The sequence below is a fragment of the Misgurnus anguillicaudatus genome, chromosome 8 (genome assembly GCF_027580225.2).
Source record: "Misgurnus anguillicaudatus chromosome 8, ASM2758022v2, whole genome shotgun sequence".
NCBI lineage: Eukaryota > Metazoa > Chordata > Actinopteri > Cypriniformes > Cobitidae > Misgurnus > Misgurnus anguillicaudatus.
Window position 1 is genome coordinate 34,655,886 of NC_073344.2, and position 21,137 is coordinate 34,677,022.

The following is a 21,137-nucleotide window of genomic DNA, read 5'->3' on the forward strand; positions in this document are numbered from 1 at the left end:
TACGTGATTACTCGCGTCCCGTTTTTGACTGCTACGTTGATCTAACCAGTGGCTGATAAAACGGGTTTGTTAAACTAGTGAGTACACTTTATGTGGCGCCACAAGAACCAAGAAGCAGATGACATCCAAATCCCGTGAGAGTAGTTCGAGAAATCATAACCGAAGACTGCTTCCTAAATGCTCTCGCGGTACTTTGATGTCATCCACCTGTCGGGTTCTTTATTTAAGGTTTATGTTCAATTGCACAAAAAAGCCCTGCAATTGATATTGCACTGTTAAACTTTTGGTAAATAATCTTCCTGAAGCACTTTATTTCCTTAGCATATTACTTTAGGTTATTTTTGTTGATTGTTATGGCCATTATTTGAACAGTGAAAATACTGTAATAATAAAAGAGTTTTTGAGCTTCATTGTCACTAATGCTGATTATTCACTGATTTATTTAAAAAGAAATATTTAATACTTTCACAGCAAAAATTATGTAGGCGATTAATTTAAATTAATTAATCACAGAGTATGTAATTAATTAGATTAAAAATTTTAATCGATTCACATATATATATATATATATATATTTGAGATGTCTTTGTTATGACAACTTCACATTAACCAATACATCATAACTTGTCATAACAACTTGACATTACCAAGACAACATAACTGACTACTTTTTACCAGTGATACTTGAATTTGAATTTAAAATGTCATTATAACAGCATCATGAATACTCTTCAGTTCATAATTGTTTTTTTAGTTTCCTCCAGGTGTAGAGAAATAATTGATACAATTATATTTTATTGCATTTGAAGAGTAAAGTAATATTATTTTGATGTGTATGTTGCATTTTCTTAAGAAATTTCAAATTATTTGACAGAGTATTCACACTTATTGACATTTTAATGACAAGTTCAATTCGTACCACTATAGTTGAGGTCAAGAAAAATATTCATGATGCTGTTATAAAGTAACCAAATGTTTTATCATTTTGGTTGTTTTATAATTAAATTGTTGTTTCATTCCTAGTGGTGAATCAGGTGCCGGAAAGACAGAAAATACCAAGAAAGTCATCCAGTATTTGGCAATGGTGGCCTCGTCCCACAAAGGCAAGAAGGAAACGAGCGCTGTAAGCATGAACTTTCTAAAACTTGTTTATATGACCATACAGTGTAGTCTTTACAGAGTGTTTTAGAGTCAATTGACGATTATAAAGTGATATCACACATGCAAAAGTGCATTTTGTATGAGCTGCGAAATATGGCCATAATAGCACGACTGAGAATGTAATATTTCCTTTTACATAATGAAGTATCTAAATACGTAATGAAAGTTTCCTATTCACTCAGTGCCTACTGTATGCCATATAAATGGATAATGAAAAGTGAATGTTTCATATTTTAATGAAAGGGCTTAACTTTAGGAGAAAATGTAGTTTAATATAACATTTTGCTTCCCCATGCTTTCACAATTTGATTTCCTTTAGTGCCCCTTTAAAGAGTTAAAGTAAATAATTACTCCCAAGTATTATACTGTAACTGTTAAAGGAATAGTTTACCCCAAAATGAAAATGAGCCCATATTTTAATCACCCTCAAGCCTTTTTAGGTACAGTTTATATGACTTTTGGTAACACTTTACTTGAAGGGACGTTCACAAGACTGACATGACACCTCCACAATCATGACATGACACGCGTCACAAACAGGAGACCCCATGCGCGCTTATGACATCTGCCAATAAGTGTCGTTTTTTCAATTATGTGATTTTTAATGCAAAGATGTCTTTGCCATGACAACCCGACATACACCGATACAACACAACTTGTCATGACAACTTGACATTACCAAGAAAACATAACTGACCACTTTTTACCAGTGATACAAATTGAATTTGTCATTAAAATGTCATTAAGTGTTAATACTCAAATAGTTTTATAACAGCGTCATGAGTATTCTTCAGTTCATAATGTTTTTTTTAGTTTCCTCCAGGTGTTATGCTGCGTTTACACCAGACGTGGTAGAGGCGGCAAGCGCGAGTGATTTACATGCTAAGTCAATGCAAAGACGCGATTAGGCTTCCTGCGGCGCGGTACACGTGGTAAGTGTGGCGCAAAATGCGCTCCACGCGAATTTAGTGTTGCCACGGGAAACGCGCGAGTTGAAAAATCTAAACTTTGGCGGATTTCGGCGTTGCGTTAACCAATCAGGACCTTGCTCTAGTAGTGACGTGATTACAGGAAGCGAGCGGAGTCTCAGGGGAGTCGCAGAAGCCCCTCCCATGACGCGAATTTCCGCGTGAATGTCTTGAATGACTAGAATTTCATCCGCTGCTTTAACGTGGAATGAAGCGAGTGGACTCAAATGTTCAAGCGTCCAACTACGCACTAATAGCGTGTTTTTGCCGCCTTTATCACGGCTGGTGGGAATGCACCATTAGAGAAATAATTGATAAAATTATATTTTATTGCATTGGAAGAGTTAAGTATAATATTTTGACGTGTCTGTTATTTAACAAAGTATTAACACTTATTGAAACTTTAATGACAAGTTCAATTCGTACCACTATAGTTGAGGTCAAGAAAAATATTCATGATGCTGTTATAAAACTATTTGACATAGTATTAACACTTAATGACATTTAAATGTCAGTTTAATGTAATGTTAAATCATAAAGCTAGGTACTTTCTTTTATTTTATTTTATTAGTTTAATAATTCTACTATGTCATGTTTATGACAGATTTATGACAAGTTATGTTGTATTGGTGTTTGTCAAGTTGTCATAACGGAAACATCTCAAACGGTGTCATCTTTGCAATTAAAAATGACATAATTGAACAAATGACAGTTGTCATAGACGTGCATAAACCTTCATGTGTCATGTCATGATTATAAAGGTGTCATGTCAGTCTTATGAACACCCCTTCAAGTAAAATGTTATCTGACTTTCTTCTTTCAGCCAAACACAGACGGAGTTATACTAAATAATATCCTGGCAGCTTTATGATTGGATAGTGCCCCAGTTTTAAAGCTCCAAAAAGTACATCCATCAAAAACTAATTCATACAGTTGTCCTCTGAGGGTTTTTGTGACATTGCTTCAGACCTGCAGCTTGACCTCAACTCTCTCATGAACATGTGTACGGCTGAAGCTTATAAAGTTTAAAATATAAATGTTTTCTTACAAAAACCTATCGCTTCACTTCAGAAAACATTTAATAAATATATAGATAAATGTTTGATGGATGGATGCACTTTTTCAGAGATTTAAAAATGGGGCACTATTCAATAACATTATAAAGCTAAAATAAGCCAAAGGTAATGTTTAAAAGTGTTTGGTGTCATATATGATATCATATCTCATTTGTATCCATAATATGCAAGTTCAGTGATAGCCTGATACCAAAATATTGTGTATTGTATGATTTTTCGTTGATTCAGTTTAAAGTAACAGTACAGAGATGCAGGGAGGGCCAGTGAATGCAAGAGAGTGTTCTTAGTTTACTTAACCTTAACTAATGATAACTTCCTTAATGAATTTCCTCAAATAGCAACAATCAGGACAACAGTTTGCCTATGTGAGTAAAAAGGAATTCCCAAAATTCCTTCCTGTGTGGGTTTGAAAGTTTGCATGCTTGATTTTCTCACTGAGAGTGATATTAGCAAAGCAAGTCTTACATGGAGGGACCGTAAAAACCGGAAAGGTGCCATGAAGCCCCAGTGCTCACGATAAACGAATAATCGAAATCGGATTATAACATTAGATCACGTGTGTGCCATTCCCCCATCTGAGATGTGGTTAACTCTTTCTCTGCCAGAGCTGAGGCCTGGCACTGAAATGGTCTGTCTGAACACAGTGTGTGTGTGCATGTGAGCCTTTTGAATAGAGATATTTTCTGTTATCACACATTAATCCGCCACAGGTAAATATGCATCAACTGTCAAGCTCATATGTGTGCGCATTAGAAATGTCATAAACATTTTACTGTCAACTGCTGTGTTTCCACACTAAGAATCAGGGCCGTCTGGACAAAACTTTTTGGGTGGACCCCTCTGTTTGCTGAAAGATTGTACAATAGTGGGCCCCCATGTCATAGACAACATTCCCAACATTCCTGGTTGCCACTTCCGTAGACTTCCCAGTCTAGAATACAATTAAATATGCACACATTTTAGCTGTTTAATAACATTTTATGCATTAACTGCCATACATATGAGCTTATTTGGGATGCCTGTAGTACTTGTGTTTTTATTAAAAGTATCAGTATTGTTACGCTAGAATGCACAATTCTGAAATGTACTTTAATGAGTGAGAGTAAACATCTGCACTTCATGATCACAGTGGGATCGAACCATCAGGAGAAGGATCGCTAAGAAAAGCTCTGAAATGTGTTTTTTCTCAGATTCTTTCCACTTTCTGTCTTTCTCATTTTAAATGTCTTATCTTCTCCTACTTTATTTCTCTTTGTCTGTGTCTGAAGCTATCAGTGATCTTTCCTTCTGAGCGGCAAACTGCCTCTGGTATATATCTTCTTTTTTCCATGAAAAATGCTTAATGTTTTTTATTGCTAATTATGTGATATGCAATTAAAGTAAATGAATCAGTCAGTTGCAAATATCAATATTCGACAAGAAAAGTCTCAAAAAGTGTCTTTTAAAGTCAAAACATGTATGTTGCTTATTTCCAAATCATTCAACATGGGCATTTCTACAATTACATCTGGCATTACATTTTTAAATTGCTTTGTTTTTTGTTTATGTATCGCATTTCCCCCCCCAAAAAATGCGACATGAAGTTTAAACAACTTAATTATGCAAGTCAATTCAGCCTACTTTTTTAAGTTTTGACTTGTGATCAGTTGACATGAATTACAAAAACAAGTTGAAATTGTTTAACTTAATTTGTTAAAGTAACATTAAAATATATACATTGATATGATATCATTTTTTACAGTGTATGTTTTTGTTATCTTAAATTGTTTCCTGACATTTCTTATAAATGTGGCATGAATAAATGTGACATTTTATACCATTATGATTATTTAACTTTAAGGGCCAGATTTACCAAACGAGGCAAATTAGCGTGAGAGCGCAATTCCAAAAAAACACGGATGGCAGTGGTAATATCTGCTAGTGATGCGCGGGTCAGAGTTTATATCAACCCGCGGGTCCCGCTTTTATGAAATATTTGGCCCGCCGCGCAGCACTATATCTATTTTTACAACCCGCACCGCCCCGCGACCATTAAAATAGACATACTAGGCATTTGTAATGTAAATAAAAAGAGGCTTTATTTCAGCCTAAAAGTGCTTGGAAACAGCCATTAGATTACATCGCCCTGTTAACTGGCAACAACATACGTGAATAAACCATAGAAACCAGCATGGTCATATTAATATAGAGATAGAATAATGATAAACATTTACAACATTTACAAAGCAGCGTTTGTATTATCTATTCACAGATTCGCTACCTTAATTTCTCCCGCAGATCGCCTTTCATCTTTTATTTCTCCGTTTGTTTGTTGTTGTGGCTGGCAGCGGGAGCTACTTGGCGCTTCCGTGACGCCAAAGGTTTGGGGATATCAAGTTCGATACGTTGCCACGTAACCTTATCAAAGAACCTAATAAAATATGAAAATATTCCCAAATATTTAATATATTCTACAGGGAATTAGACGCAACATACATTTTTAATGACCCGCCCTAACCCGCCCCGCAATAAAGTACAATTTCTTTACCCGCCCTAACCCGACCCACGGGGGCTGCGGGTTACGAGACGACCGGCGCATCACTAATATCTGCAGGTTATTAAAAGGCACAAAATAAATAAACACAGGGGCAAAAACTTGATTTCCATAATGACCAACGCAAATGAGTTCAGGGTCGCAAATAAGCGCAGGTGCGGATGATTCACTAACGCCTGATGTGCTTGAGTTCAGCACCACGGACATCTTAGCTGAAAATTTGCTGTGTGAAATCTCAGCTTATGAACCCATAGTACACTGAAAAGAACAGTAGGACGATAAATGACCTGGTAGTGACACCTGGTATTGTGTGACTTCTCCTAGTGACTTCTCTTTTTTTTCTCCAGCAAATAATAAAATAATAATTAGTTACATTTATATAGCGCTTTTCTCAGTACTCAAAGCGCTTTACATATGAATGGGGGAATCTCCTCAACCACCACCAATGTGCAGCATCCACCTGGATGATGCGACGGCAGCCATATTGCGCCAGAACGCCCACCACACACCCTGCTGGTCTCACTAACACCTCTACCAGCAGCAACCTGGATTTCCCAGGTAGTCTCCCATCCAAGTACTGACCAGGCTCAACCCTGCTTAGCTTCAGTGGGCAAGCTGTCTTGGGCTACAGGGTGATATGGCTTGGCAAACAATATTTTTGAATAATAAGTTCCTCTGGCATTCCAAATAAACTGGTACATTTTAAAACAATCCTCTGCCTTGTGCCACACGCTCTCTGATCTCTGTGATGCCTCTTTTTTTGGCAAAAATTGCAGCCATCAAGCGCAAAAGTAATTTAAGGCATGCTTTTTCTGCATTAAATAATAGCACCAGTAATAGTAATACCACACGTGCAAACCTTAGTAAATCGTGTTGCGTAAATCATTAAAATAATCTCCTCCCATAAATTTTGCGTCTGAAAGGGAAATTTCTAGAAATGCATATGCAATGCAAAAAAGTCAGTTGCAAAAAAAACTAGATCACACCTTTTCGGCGCTAATGATCCACGTCTTAAGTAAATCCCGACAGTCGTTGTTTAATGACAAAATGATGGTTTGCGCTGGCGCAAGCTGTTAGTAAATCTGGCCCCAAGTGTGTTAAAGTGATAGCATTGTAAGAAAGCTATTGCAACATTGTATAAAAAGTTGGTAAAAATTGAGTTAATTCAACTTAAACAGTTGACAACTATTTTAACTTATTTTGTCAACTAATATTTTTAAGTTGAATTGTACATTTTAAGGCAACCAGGTAACTTATTTATAAACTTGAACCAACAAATCTTTTTTACAGTCAAGGGTTAAAACTTTTTTCAGCCTCAAAGTCCAAAAGTAAGAGTTTTTACTGTAAGTTTGATAACATCAGCCGTCCTGTAATGCAAAGGCAGCATCCATTTTTTCAATGACTCCATTGAGTTTGAAAAAGTGTTCGGCACAGTAACTTAAATCTTGTAAATTGATCATTTAAATAAGATATATTACTCCTGAACCATATTATTGTTTTATTTCTTTTCTTACTTTGATCTCATCTGCTCGTTTTGGTGGACATGCTGGCCAGAGCTTCAAATGCTTGTGATTTGGCAGCAAAACTTACTCTTTTGATCTATGGGATTGTGCCCATTTATATTGACATGATCTTATTTTCAGGTGCCCACAACAAAGCATTGCTTTAGGCTAAGCAAAGTTTACACATCCATTTATTAAACTTAAAAATAAAGTAGCTTTCATTTCATAAGTTCCTTCTGCCTGTCATCTTCTACATTTTTTTATACCAATAATCTGTCGTCTTATTTTTTCAGCTTAGCTTGATTTCTATGAAATAATACTCATCATTCTTAACTCTGGTACATTAGGGCGAGTTGGAAAAGCAGCTGTTGCAGGCCAATCCAATTCTTGAGGCTTTTGGTAATGCCAAGACCATCAAGAATGATAACTCATCCAGATTTGTAAGTTTGTAGCATTAACTGATATACTGCTCTGTCATTACAGAATACATAAAGATGTACAATGTGGCAAGATTGTAATTCAAGGTCTTGTGTCTTTTTTCTCCACAGGGCAAATTCATCCGTATTAACTTTGATGTAACAGGTTTCATAGTTGGAGCCAACATAGAGACATGTATCCTCAAAAAATCAAAGCAATAATAGTTACAGATAAACAGATGCCTTATCACATCCTAAACTTGGGGATAAATAGATAGCATCGCACACTTCCTCAAATGCATGTTTGTTTTATATCTTTATTAGAATAAAAGTTTCACCTTAACATCCAAACCATCTCAGATCTACTGGAAAAATCTCGCTGTATCAGACAAGCAAAAACAGAAAGAGCCTTCCACATTTTCTACTACATGGTTTCAGGAGCAAAGGACAAATTACGCGGTAGGTGGAGAAAATGTTTATACCACTTTTTATAGCTTTTAGTCTATCTCCATGATGACGATAATGGATAGAGTTTACTGAGCAAAGCAGTGACAGAGTGATATTCATAAATGCTTTAGGGCTGGACCAAAATATTTGAGTTTATTTTGAATGTGTCACGTGTCCATATTGCACCAATATTTGACACTGCTTTCCCTTGGGTCGGCAGCACCTAACCCGTCATACGTGAGGTTGACAGGATAAACTCACATAATAAAAATGCACACAGACAGACACAGAGATTCCTGCCTTTATTAGAATGAAGAATATGTTCAGTCCCCTCCCTCTGAAGCTTCAAAGCTCAAAAACTGATATTCAGACCAGCCCTAAAATGCTTTTCCTACCAACCTTGCATGGTGATTTGTACTCCATTGTATGTTGACAGAGGAGCTTCTGCTTGAAAATTATGGCAACTATCGGTTCCTCTCTGCTGGCCACGTCCAGATTCCAGGCAACCAGGATGATGAGATGTATGATGAAACCATGGAGGCCATGAATATCATGGGTTTCACCCCTGAAGAAAGAACAGGTACAGTATTCGATGCAATGAAACATGTACATGTCGAGTTTTCTGCTTGTTATGACAATTCCTATTTGAAGGAACCAACACAAAAAGTGTCAAAGGACTTGAGAAAGATAAGAAATGTTATCTCCCATTTTTGGTCTTTGTTAGATGTCCTCAAAGTAGTCTCAACTGTGCTGCAGTTGGGCAACATTGAGTTCAAGAAAGAAAGGAACCAGGAGCAAGCAACCATGCCTGACAACACAGGTCAGTCAATACTAGCAAAATAAGCATCTTAAGCAAAATATAAATAACATTTAGACAGAAATTAACATTGAAATGTGTTTCCTATTCTCAGCTGCCCAAAAAGTTTGCCATCTTCAAGGCATAAATGTGACAGATTTCACGAGAGCCATTCTGACGCCCCGAATTAAAGTCGGTCGCGAGGTTGTGCAGAAGGCCCAAACCAAAGAACAGGTAGAGATTCAACAGTGATTATAACTGCTGTGATGTTGGCTGAATTTTGGGCTTTCTGGGATTTAACAAACACAGAAGTTCTGCATGATGGACCAGACATTTGTTATGAGTGTATAAGCTTTTACTTATACTATTTTAATGTTCTCCCCAACAGGCAGATTTTGCAGTTGAAGCTCTGGCTAAAGCCATGTATGAACGTTTGTTCCGTTGGATCCTTCTAAGAGTTAACAAGGCACTGGATAAAACCAAGCGTCAGGGAGCCTCTTTCCTGGGAATCTTGGACATTGCTGGTTTTGAGATCTTTGAGGTTTGAAAAAATGAGACAAAAGTGATTTATTTGGTGAAAATCTGTAATTTGTTAAGGCAAATGGTTTATACTGGGTTCTTCCTTCAGGACAATTCATTTGAGCAGCTCTGCATCAACTACACCAACGAGAAGCTCCAGCAGCTGTTTAACCACACCATGTTCATCATGGAGCAGGAGGAGTACCAACGTGAAGGCATCGAGTGGAACTTCATCGACTTTGGTCTGGATTTGCAACCTTGCATTGAGCTTATCGAAAGACCGGTAGGTTTTAAGATGATCAAGGACTGCATTTAGGTCCTTGCAGTTTAGACGAACTAACTTCTTCTAGCAGAAAGTTGAAGAAGGTCTTTTGATTCAACCCATTTTACACAATTTTGGTGACACAATAATGTAATAAACCTTTACTGTACTGTCCCAACAGAACAATCCTCCTGGCATCCTGGCTCTTCTCGATGAAGAGTGTTGGTTTCCAAAGGCAACGGACGTCTCTTTTGTGGAGAAACTTTGCAACACTCAAGCTAATCATACAAAGTTTGCTAAACCGAAGCAACTGAAAGACAAAACAGAGTTTTCTGTGCAGCACTATGCCGGAAGGGTAAGTTCCTGCAGAACACTGTGAACTAGACAGTTATTCAACAAAAGGAGACTACATTTTAATCAAATATTTCCCATTTAGGTGGACTACAATGCAGTCGCATGGTTGACCAAGAACATGGACCCTCTGAATGACAATGTTACAGCACTGCTAAATAATTCCTCCAGTCAATTTATGCAAGATCTCTGGAAGGATGGTCAGTATTAGCAAAACATGTTTCATACTAACTGAAACCTACGTATATGGATTGTACTATTAATAATGCCTGATATCTTGAACTTCTTTCTCAGCTGACCGTGTGGTTGGATTGGAGACCATTGCCAAGATGTCAGACAGTTCTGCACCTAGCGCTTCCAAAACTAAAAAGGGCATGTTTCGTACCGTGGGTCAACTTTACAAGGAGTCTCTGGCCAAGCTGATGACCACACTGCACAACACGCAGCCAAACTTTGTTCGTTGCATCATCCCCAATCATGAGAAGAGGGTAATTTCCTGCAAACAGTCATGAGTCTATATGTGAAAGAACTTGTCCGTGTTGAAGGAAGTTTTTCATTTTCAGGCAGGAAAGCTGGATGCCCACCTGGTGCTTGAACAGTTGAGATGTAACGGTGTGCTGGAGGGTATTCGAATCTGTCGCCAAGGATTCCCCAATAGAATTGTCTTCCAGGAGTTCCGCCAGAGGTTGGTCGCTTTAGTAGTCGAGGCTTGCGTAACATTACATGGTTACTTAATACTTGGAAAAGTGAATTTCATCAAGAAAGACTTAAAGCCAGACCAGAGTGTGTCGAGCCTAACGCTGCGTCCGAAATCACCTACTTCCAAACTATATAGTAGGCAAGGTGAGTGTTATGTCCGAATTCCGAAAGGTACTCAGATAACCTACTACTTCCAGCAAAACTTTAAAGTGTACATTCAATGGACACTTTACTATCCCTTCAGCCCCCAGGGGGGAGGAGTCTCCCAATGAAGAAAAGAAGGAGAGCCGTTGTCATATTCATAAATGTCGGAAACGGGTAAACCGTCTCTATTGAAATCCAATATAGCGGCTCACTTGTTGTTATGATGGCGAATGTCACGTGATGTATCAACATGCCGGATGTAGTACGTCCATATGTCATTCATAGTTTCCATATTCATACTATAAAGAACATACTCTTGTAACGATTGAGGAGTAGGTACTTCATCTAATTTAGGCCATGCTGTCAAGAGTATGCGATTTCGGACGCAGGACTTTGAATAGTAAAGAGCAAGATAAGACCAAGACAGGGCGAAAATTAGTCAGCTCTATTTCTTGTGATATTGCTTAATTTTATAAGAAGGTATAGTATAAAAAACAAGACATACTTTTTTGCAATCATATATTGAATTTTGTGTGAATTTGTTACAGATATGAGATCTTGGCAGCAAATGCTATTCCAAAAGGCTTCATGGATGGAAAACAGGCCTGCTGTCTAATGGTAGGATGACATCATCCAATGAAATCCTATGATTAAAAAAACAACCTGATAATGTAAGTGATTCCTTCTCCAACTCAATTCAATCCTCTGTAGATCAAGCACCTGGACCTGGATCCAAACCTGTATCGCATTGGCCAAAGCAAAATCTTCTTCCGCACAGGAGTCCTGGCTCAGCTTGAGGAGGAGCGTGATCTTAAGATCACCGTTATAATCATCGCCTTCCAGGCACAGGCCAGAGGATTCCTAGCTAGAAAGTGGGTAACGTTAAAGCTATATACATATAGGCTATTCAGTTTAGCCAATACAAAGAGTAATTCTATTAAAAACCCTTTGCAGGGCCTTTGCCAAGAGGCAACAACAGCTGACAGCAATGAAGGTGATCCAAAGAAACTGTGCTGCTTATCTGAAACTCAGGAACTGGCAGTGGTGGAGACTTTTCACCAAGGTGAGAGATTGTTTACCAAATTCCGGAATTGAGTTTAGAGGATACGTAGCACCATACATGTTGTTGAAATGTGGTGCTGGCAATCTGAAGGTCATACAGTAGGTTCAAATCCCAAAACTCATACATAATCGTTCATCTAAACACCTCTCTATCACTGTCCACAGGTGAAGCCTCTCCTGCAGGTGACACGCCAGGAAGAAGAGATGAGCCTGAAAGAGGAAGAGCTCCAAAAGGCTAAGGAATCGGCAATAAAATATGAGACTGAATTAAAAGACATCACACTGAAACACAGTCAGGTGAGGTCCTGGTGTCTGATGTGGTTAATGGCACTTAATAGTACATAAATGAAAACGGACTAAACCCCTTCCTGTCCAGATTTTGGAGGAAAGGAACCAGCTCCAGGAGAAACTCCAGGCTGAGACGGAACTCTATGCAGAGGCAGAAGAAATGAGAATGCGGTTGGCTACCAAGAAACAAGAACTTGAAGAGATCTTGCACGAGATGGAGGCCAGGTTGGAAGAGGAGGAAGATCGTGGTGCAGCCCTACAACTGGAAAAGAAAAAGATGCAGGACCAGATCAGGGTATAAGTGTATTCATTTATTGTTTTAGCCATTGCACCAGGTGTCATGGCAGTGCTTAGACACACACAATTGGTTTTCTCTACATTTACATGGTTTAAGGACCTGGAGGATCATCTTGATGAGGAAGAAGATGCTCGCCAGAAGCTACAGCTGGAGAAGGTTACCTGTGAGGCCAAGATCAAGAAGTTAGAGGATGACATCCTGATGATGGATGACCAGAACAATAAATTGCAGAAGGTTGGAGTTTAGCAAATTAGATTTTTTGTTCCATAAATATGTACTAGTGGTGTTTCAAACCAAAAGTACTCTGTTTGCAGGAGAGAAAGCTTCTTGAGGAAAGGGTAGCAGATTTCAGCTCAAACCTAGCTGAAGAAGAAGAAAAATCCAAAAACCTCACAAAATTGAAGAATAAGCATGAGTCAATGATTTCTGAACTTGAAGGTTGGTCCACTGTTTGTGGCTAAAATGGATGTAAATTACATTAATGTCCAATTAGAAATAACAGTAGTTCACTTGTTGCTCTATAGTCCGCTTAAAGAAAGAGGAGAAGACTCGTCAGGAGCTGGAAAAAGCCAAGAGAAAGTTGGAGGGCGAATCAAATGACCTTCAGGAGCAGATTGCTGAACTTCAGGCTCAGATCGCTGATCTGAAAGCCCAGCTTGCTAAGAAAGAAGAAGAGCTTCAGGCTGCATTGGCAAGGTATGCATATCCTTAAATTGTCATGCACATAATTGAATTTAAATGCAAATTAACAGATAATATTGTTATATTTCACTTTATCCATTCACCTCAGACTGGAAGATGAGACCGGACAGAAGAACAACGCACTCAAGAAGATTAGGGAGCTGGAGGGACACATCTCAGATCTACAGGAGGACCTCGATTCAGAGCGTGCTGCCCGTAACAAGGCTGAAAAGACCAAGAGAGATTTGGGAGAAGAGCTCGAAGCTCTCAAATCAGAGCTTGAGGACACCTTGGACACCACAGCCACTCAGCAGGAACTTAGGTGTTGCGTCATATTGTATTTGACAACAGAACATACACATAGGAGAGAAAAATCACAAAAGAGACCTCTTTAATATCCTAAGTATAATTACTTCTCCAAGAGTTGTTGGAGCAAATGGAGACTAGTACACTTTAAAATAGATTCACTAGACTTCATTAAACTGATCTTCAGTATGTCTGTATCTTCAGGGCCAAACGTGAGCAGGAGGTGACTCTCCTGAAGAAAGCCATGGAGGAAGAGAGCCGTGTTCACGAGGCTCAGGTCCAAGAGATGAGACAGAAACACACACAAGCTTTTGAGGAGATCACAGAGCAGCTGGAGCAGTCCAAGAGGGTAGGCGCCCAAATCCAATAAGTCAACTTTTTTCTGTTGAGAAGTTCACACTTCTGAGCAACTCACTATTTGTTTCGTAGGTGAGAACAAATCTGGAGAAAGCCAAGCAAGCTTTGGAGAAGGAGACATCGGAACTCCATGTCGAGATTAGATCTCTTAGTCAGGCCAAACAGGATGGGGAACACAAGAGGAAAAAGGTGGAGGGACAGCTTGCCGACCTTCAGACTCGTTTTAATGACAGCGAGAAGCAGAAAGCTGAACTTGGAGATCGGGTCTCTAAAATCACGGTGAGGAATGATGTACTTTTGGTAGAATCTCATAGAAAACCAAGAAAAGTTTATACAACAGGCTGTTTTTGCTCTTGCAGGTGGAACTGGAGAGCGTTACAAACCTTCTTAATGAAGCCGAGGGAAAGAACATCAAGCTAAGCAAGGATGTGGCCACCCTGAGTTCCCAAGTTCAAGATACACAGGTACAGCAAATTAGCATTTTATATTTCGTTTATCGAGTTGGGTCATGGTTACAATTGGAATTTGATTCTTGGTGATTTCAGGAGTTGTTGGCTGAAGAAACAAGACAGAAGCTTCAGTTATCTACAAAACTACGACAAATAGAGGATGACCGCAATGCCATACAGGAGCAGCTTGAGGAGGAAATGGAGGCGAAGAGGACCGTGGAGAGACATGTCTCAACGCTCAACATCCAGGTAGGACAACAAAATAAATATTGTGTTTCCTCCTCTATATCCTCAAGCTCTTCTCCTTACCTTGAGATGTTGAACATTTAAAGGGCAGAATTTGTTTTTTGTTGAAAGCTCTCAGATTTCAAGAAGAAGCTGGAAGAGGCGTCAGGTAATGTAGAACTTCTAGAAGAAGGTAAGAAGAGGCTTCAGAGAGACCTTGAGGCGGCCAATACTCAGTTTGAGGAGAAGGCGTCTGCTTTCGACAAGCTGGAGAAGACCAAGAACAGACTGCAACAGGAGCTTGAGGACACACTGATGGATCTGGACAACCAGAGACAGCTGGTGTCCAACCTTGAAAAGAAGCAGAAGAAGTTTGATCAGGTTTCTAATTATTTGAAGCAACTACTATGGTGCTATTCTTGCTATTGATTGATTGTCACAAATCTTTTACGCATCTAAACTGAGGTCGTTTCTTGTTAGATGCTTGCTGAAGAAAAGAGCATCTCCAGTAAATATGCAGATGAGCGAGACCGTGCAGAAGCTGAGGCCAGAGAGAAGGAGACCAAAGCTTTGTCTTTAGCAAGAGCTTTAGAAGAAGCTCAGGAAAGCCGCGAGGAGCTCGAGCGAGCCAATAAAGCCCTTCGTGCTGAAATGGAAGACCTGGTCAGCTCCAAAGACGACGTGGGCAAGAGTGTAAGTTCAAAACTCTGCTAATATAAAATGTCACTTTAAATTAAAGGTTTGTATAATATTAGGAAAATCATTTCTTACCTCTACATTAAACTTCATTTGATGTTAGGTGCATGAGCTTGAGAAGTCAAAACGTGGCCTGGAGGCTCAAGTAGAAGAGATGAAGACTCAGTTGGAAGAGCTGGAGGATGAATTGCAGGCTGCAGAAGATGCTAAACTTCGACTGGAGGTCAACATGCAAGCTCTGAAGGCTCAGTTCGAAAGAGACCTCCAAGGCCGAGATGAGCAAGGCGAGGAGAAGAAGAGGCAGTTGGTCAAACAGGTACGACGGTTTTCCATCAGATACAAGGTACAGGTTTATGGTCATCCATATGTTTAATGAGCTTCACCAACAGGTGCGCGAGTTGGAAACTGAACTTGAGGATGAGCGCAAGCAAAGGACTGCATTAGCTGCCGCCAAGAAAAAAATGGAGGGAGACATGAAGGAACTTGAAGGCCAGATTGAGACATCAAACAAGGGACGAGATGAGGCCATCAAGCAACTCCGCAAGCTTCAGGTAAAAACTAAATATTATAAATAGATGTGAGCACTAATGACAGCATGGATGGAATCACTGTTAGATTGATGGCAGCATTGGTAGAAACCTGGAAGCACAGATAGATGGACGGATGAAAACATGGCTGGATGTATAAATGAAAACACAAATATGTGGATGAATTAATGCAAGCACAAATGCATGAATAATAAAATAATAAATGGATGAAAGCAGATGCATGGGTGGATGAATAGATGGATGGAAGTACAGATGCATGGATGGATGAATGGTTGAATGGAAGCATAAATGGATGGAAGCACAGCTGCATGGGTGAGTGAATTAATGGAGGCACAGATGCATGGATGAATGAATGGATGGATGGATGAATGGATGGATGGAAGCACAGATTCATGAATGGATGGATGGATGGAAACACAGATTCATGAATGGATGGATGGATGGAGGCATAGATGCATGGATGGATGGATGGATGGATGGATGGAAACAGATGGATAGATGGATGGATGGAAGCACAGACACATGGATGGATGGAGGCACAGACACATAGATGAATGAATGAATGGATGGGTGGATGGATGGATGGAAGCACAGATGCATAGATGGATAAATGAAAGCACAAATGTATGGGAGGATGAATAGAGAGATTGAAGTACAGATGCACAGATAAATGAATGGATGAAAGGAAGAGATTGAAGTACAGATGCACAGATAAATGAATGGATGAAAGGAAGCACAGACGCATAGGTGAATGCATGAATGGATGGAGGCACAGATTCCTGGATGAACGAATAGATGCATGAAAGCACAGATGCATGGATGGAAACAAAGTTGAATGGGTGGATGAATAGATGGATGGAAGCCCGGATGCATGGATGAATAAACAGATGGATGGAAGCAAAAATGCATGGATGAATGAATGGATGGATGGAAGTGCAGATGCATGAATGGATAATGAATTGAAGCAGATGCATGCATGGATAAATGGAAGCACATATGCATGGGTGGATGATTGGAAGCACAGATGAATGGGTGGATGAATGCTTGAATGGAAGCAGAAATGGATGGGTGGATGAATGGAAGAACAGATGAATGGGTGGATGATTGGAAGCACAGATGAATGGGTGGATGAATGCTTGAATGGAAGCAGAAATGGATGGGTGGATGAATGGAATCACAAATCCATGCATGGACAAATGGTTGGATGAATGGATGGATGGATGGATGCCTTTTTGACCACATTGAAGTAAAACTGTAGCTATGTACAGTATAAGAATTATTTTACTGTATTTTGAACTATTAGGCTCAGATGAAGGACTACCAGCGAGAACTTGATGACGCCCGAGCTGCCAGAGAGGAAGTTTTATCCAGTGCCAAAGAGAACGAAAGAAAAGCCAAGACTCTGGAGGCTGAACTGCTACAGCTGCAAGAGGTGAAGCTTTTATAAATAACACACTTAGTTGATTTGTTTGCATTGGCTGACTCAGGGTTTCCCAACCAGGGGAGGTTATGATGGAACTGGATGGGGTTCGATTTCAAGAGTCAATGCCAAAAAAAGAATTAAAAATCACAATTAAATTATATTGAATATTGGTATTTTAAAATTAAAACCAGATTGTAAGAATAATTAAATAAAATATTAAGAGGAATTTAAAATAAATAATCATGGGGATCTTTATTAATAGCTAAATTATAGATCTCAATGAATGCAATTGATCAAATGTAGGATATGGCAGCAGCCGAGAGAGCCAAGAAGCAAGCAGAAGCCGAGCGCGACGAACTGGCCGATGAGCTCGCCAGCAATGCGTCTGGAAAGTGAGAACGGTTAAATTATTCCCACATAAAACATCACAGAAACATTTTAATCCTTTGGAATTCTGGATAATCCTATTATATATTGACTTCTGTTGGCCATAAAATTGATATGGCAGATGAACTTTATGGCAGACTAAACTGCGAAAAACTGTTTGTGCAGCTCTAGACTTCAGTTATGTGAAATTTCTCACATTTTAGCCCTTACAGTAGACATAAAGTACCAACATAGTTTGTTTCTCAGTTTTACGGCACACCCATGTGATCTTAATATATTCTGGTGGACAGAAGCTGATAATTAGATTAAAACTCTAATATGTGGCATGACTCAACCATAAAGGTCTGCGCTGTCTGATGAGAAGCGACGTCTTGAAGCGAAGATCCAACAGCTGGAGGAGGAGCTGGAAGAAGAGCAAGGAAATATGGAGATGCTCAATGATAGACTAAGGAAGAGTGCCCAGCAGGTACATAATATGATATATTGGGATAATATGTAATATAGATCCAAACACAGTCATTAGTTGCTATGGAAACTGTATGAAACCATACACTCCTAAAAATAAGGTGCTAAAAGGTTTCTCACAGCAATGCCATATAGAGAACCATTTCTTTTTAACATTTTTATAGTCTGCAGAACCTTTTGTCACTACAAATAAGTTTTCCTGAGGTTCCTGAGGTGATTAAAGGGATAGTTCACCCAAATATAAAAATGTTGTTATCATTTACTCACAGTTTCTATATTCTGTTGAACACAATGGAAGATATTTTGATGGATGGGGTTGACTGCACAGTTGAAGGTACCAATCGACTTTCATAGTATTTGTTTTTCCTACTATGGAAGTCAATGGGTAGAGTCAAATGTGTGGTTAACCTTATTTGTCAAAATGTCTTCTTTTTGGTTGAACAGAATAAAGAAACTCATATAGGTTTAGGACAACATAAAGGTGAGTAAATGATGATACACTTTTCATTTTTAGGTGAATTTTCCCATAATTATGGACTAAGAACCCACTTTTTTTCAATGTTTCATGTAACTTCCTCAAATATGTTTTCCCATCTTCCAGGTTGACCAACTTACCACTGAGCTCCAGGCCGAACGCAGCACATCCCAGAAGAACGAGAGCGCCAGGCAGCTGATGGAGAGACAGAATAAAGAGCTGAAGGCTAAACTTCAGGAAATGGAGAACCAAGTCAAATCCAAATTTAAGTCCTCCATCTCTGCTCTCGAGGCCAAAGTCGCCCAACTTGAGGAACAACTTGACCAGGAGAGCAGGCAAGTGTTTCTTATACTGTAGATCAGAAACCCCATTGACATTCATAGTAGGAAAAAAATACTATGGAAGCAGTGTTGGGTGTAACTAGTTACTAAGTAATTAGTTACTGTAATTAAATTACTTTTGAAAAAGTAAAGTAAGGGATTACTCTTATTTTTCTTGTAATCTAATTACAGTTACTTCTGATGTAACTAAATACTGTGTATGGACTCTAAACAATTATATATACTATAATACAATAGTGGATTTAACATGGTTTAAGTTTACAATTCTCACTATTAACTGGTTGATTATTAGCATTAATATTAATGAGATGCTGGCTGTTTATTAATACTTAATAGCACATATTAATGCCTGATTCTGCAAAACCTTATTCTACATCCTTAACCCTTCCCATTTCTACCAATACCTAAAATGTATAACTTCTTTAGTATTAGTTGTTGGAGTATATTGAGGCAAAAGTAGTTAATAGTTAGTTAATAGAGAGAATTGGACCCTAAAGTGGGACCAGAATAATTGATGTACTTTTATATATTATTTATTCGAACCATTTCAAGCTTATCCTTGTATCATGTACTAAATAGGATTTAGAAAGTAATTAGTAATAAGTAATTAAATACTTTTTGTAGAGAGTAATTTGTAAAGTAATCTAATTACATGATTGAAGATGTAATTAGTAACTAGTAATTAATTACTTTTTTTGAGTAACTTACCCAACACTGTATGGAAGTCAATGTGTTTCGTTACAAACATTCCTCAAAATATAGTCCTTCGTGTTCATCAGAACAAAGAAATTTATACAGGTTGGTAACAACGTGAGAGTGAGTAAATGATGACAGAATTTTCATTTTTGGGTGAACTATCCCTTTAAAAGCATCTATGAAATGTATGACATATGTAAGTTTTTTGGAATAACGTGATTTTAAAATAAAGGTACAAATATATCATCTACCCATAGTTACCTGTCTTGTTTGCTACAATTTGTTTATAACGTTTGTCTAACGCAGAGAAAAGCAGAACACAGCGAAGGCGAATCGTCAGAAAGACAAGAAACTGAAAGATTTGATGACCCAAGTGGAGGAAGAACGAAAACAGGCAGAACAATACAAAGATCAGGTGATCCTGCAAGTTTTCATATTTATTATAAAATAAAATATTCCGAATATATGTATAGAGTGTATACGAGTATGGTGTTTTCTTTTGATCTCAGGCGGACAAGGCCAATGTTCGTGTCAAGCAGTTAAAGAGGCAGCTGGAGGAGAGCGAGGAGGAGTCCCAGCGAATCACTGCCGCTCGCAGAAAGCTTCAGCGGGAGCTGGATGAGGCCACGGAGGCCAATGACACCATGAGCCGCGAGGTCACTTCCCTCAAGAGCAAACTCCGGTATGCGTGAAGTTCCTCAGTGGCTCAGTGCACCAAAAAGTATAAAATTCTCGATTTTTCTGCCTTTATAAGGTGGATTTTACTCCTGCTCCTGCAGAGCTTAATTCCAACCCACCTGCATATAATTGTCAGGTTTGTTTGATTAGGGTTAGAGGATTGAATATCGCTTCTTAATGCCATAGCCACACGGGACGTTTTGTTTCATTTACTTCCATTAATGTGAATGCTGTTTTTGTACCAAGCTGTAAACATATTATTTTCTATACTGTAAAGTTGGGCATTTTAACATGGAGGTCTATGGGAATTGACTCCCTTTTGGAGCCAGCCTCTAGTGGCCAGTCGATGAATTGCAGTTTAAGTCACTTCCGTATTGGCTTCATCAGAGAAATCAGAAGGTTGCCCCTCGGGTAATTTTCATTATTCGCTGAACTAGCCCTTTAATGATGCAAGCACGTAAGAATCTATGATGTGCGAATAAAACAAAATTAACACTTTAGTGCATTATATCATAAACAGTTGCTGCCCATATGTCTAGTGGTCTGCAGGGGTCTATGTGAATCTTTCACATGCTGAAAGTCTGATTTGACCACAGCATTAGTAGCATCGCCTAAGTTAGCGCAGCCCAAATCGTATCCATTTACGCAAACCGAAGATTGTCTATCTCTGTTACAGAGGCAATCCAGAACCCACACAGTGACTATGCAGGTACCTCTGTGCTGAAAAGTTGACATAGTCGTTATACTTTTCACAGAGCTTTTCTTTCACCCGTCACAAATATGTTTCTTGCCGAAAAGAGTGAAATATGGTTTCTTATACACTAAAGACAAGCAAACTGTGAAACTTATCATATTATGTACAGGGAGGCCATTGCGTGTGAATAACAC

At 38.9% G+C, this 21,137-nt stretch overlaps 1 protein-coding gene across 2 annotated transcripts in view; it reads left to right on the forward strand.

Moving 5' to 3' along the window:
• Window positions 1-21,137, forward strand: part of myh11a (myosin, heavy chain 11a, smooth muscle) — a 41,360-nt gene that overhangs the window by 15,916 nt on the left and 4,307 nt on the right. Inside the window, exons 5-41 of one of the 2 annotated variants that reach the window (XM_055213970.2) lie at window positions 1,024-1,123; window positions 3,544-3,570; window positions 7,588-7,680; window positions 7,789-7,852; window positions 8,017-8,115; window positions 8,540-8,683; window positions 8,828-8,923; window positions 9,015-9,133; window positions 9,288-9,440; window positions 9,528-9,701; window positions 9,862-10,035; window positions 10,117-10,231; window positions 10,326-10,519; window positions 10,595-10,716; window positions 11,423-11,492; window positions 11,586-11,746; window positions 11,829-11,937; window positions 12,102-12,233; window positions 12,313-12,519; window positions 12,619-12,756; window positions 12,837-12,960; window positions 13,047-13,218; window positions 13,313-13,525; window positions 13,714-13,858; window positions 13,939-14,145; window positions 14,226-14,330; window positions 14,412-14,564; window positions 14,673-14,921; window positions 15,021-15,233; window positions 15,340-15,552; window positions 15,626-15,787; window positions 17,088-17,216; window positions 17,511-17,599; window positions 17,937-18,060; window positions 18,661-18,869; window positions 19,878-19,986; window positions 20,081-20,253. In XM_055213970.2, the coding sequence (XP_055069945.2) occupies window positions 1,024-1,123; window positions 3,544-3,570; window positions 7,588-7,680; window positions 7,789-7,852; window positions 8,017-8,115; window positions 8,540-8,683; window positions 8,828-8,923; window positions 9,015-9,133; window positions 9,288-9,440; window positions 9,528-9,701; window positions 9,862-10,035; window positions 10,117-10,231; window positions 10,326-10,519; window positions 10,595-10,716; window positions 11,423-11,492; window positions 11,586-11,746; window positions 11,829-11,937; window positions 12,102-12,233; window positions 12,313-12,519; window positions 12,619-12,756; window positions 12,837-12,960; window positions 13,047-13,218; window positions 13,313-13,525; window positions 13,714-13,858; window positions 13,939-14,145; window positions 14,226-14,330; window positions 14,412-14,564; window positions 14,673-14,921; window positions 15,021-15,233; window positions 15,340-15,552; window positions 15,626-15,787; window positions 17,088-17,216; window positions 17,511-17,599; window positions 17,937-18,060; window positions 18,661-18,869; window positions 19,878-19,986; window positions 20,081-20,253 (5,280 nt within the window). The remainder of the gene's footprint in view (window positions 1-1,023; window positions 1,124-3,543; window positions 3,571-7,587; window positions 7,681-7,788; window positions 7,853-8,016; window positions 8,116-8,539; window positions 8,684-8,827; window positions 8,924-9,014; window positions 9,134-9,287; window positions 9,441-9,527; window positions 9,702-9,861; window positions 10,036-10,116; window positions 10,232-10,325; window positions 10,520-10,594; window positions 10,717-11,422; window positions 11,493-11,585; window positions 11,747-11,828; window positions 11,938-12,101; window positions 12,234-12,312; window positions 12,520-12,618; window positions 12,757-12,836; window positions 12,961-13,046; window positions 13,219-13,312; window positions 13,526-13,713; window positions 13,859-13,938; window positions 14,146-14,225; window positions 14,331-14,411; window positions 14,565-14,672; window positions 14,922-15,020; window positions 15,234-15,339; window positions 15,553-15,625; window positions 15,788-17,087; window positions 17,217-17,510; window positions 17,600-17,936; window positions 18,061-18,660; window positions 18,870-19,877; window positions 19,987-20,080; window positions 20,254-21,137) is intronic. The other variant, XM_073870763.1, reaches the window with a different exon arrangement.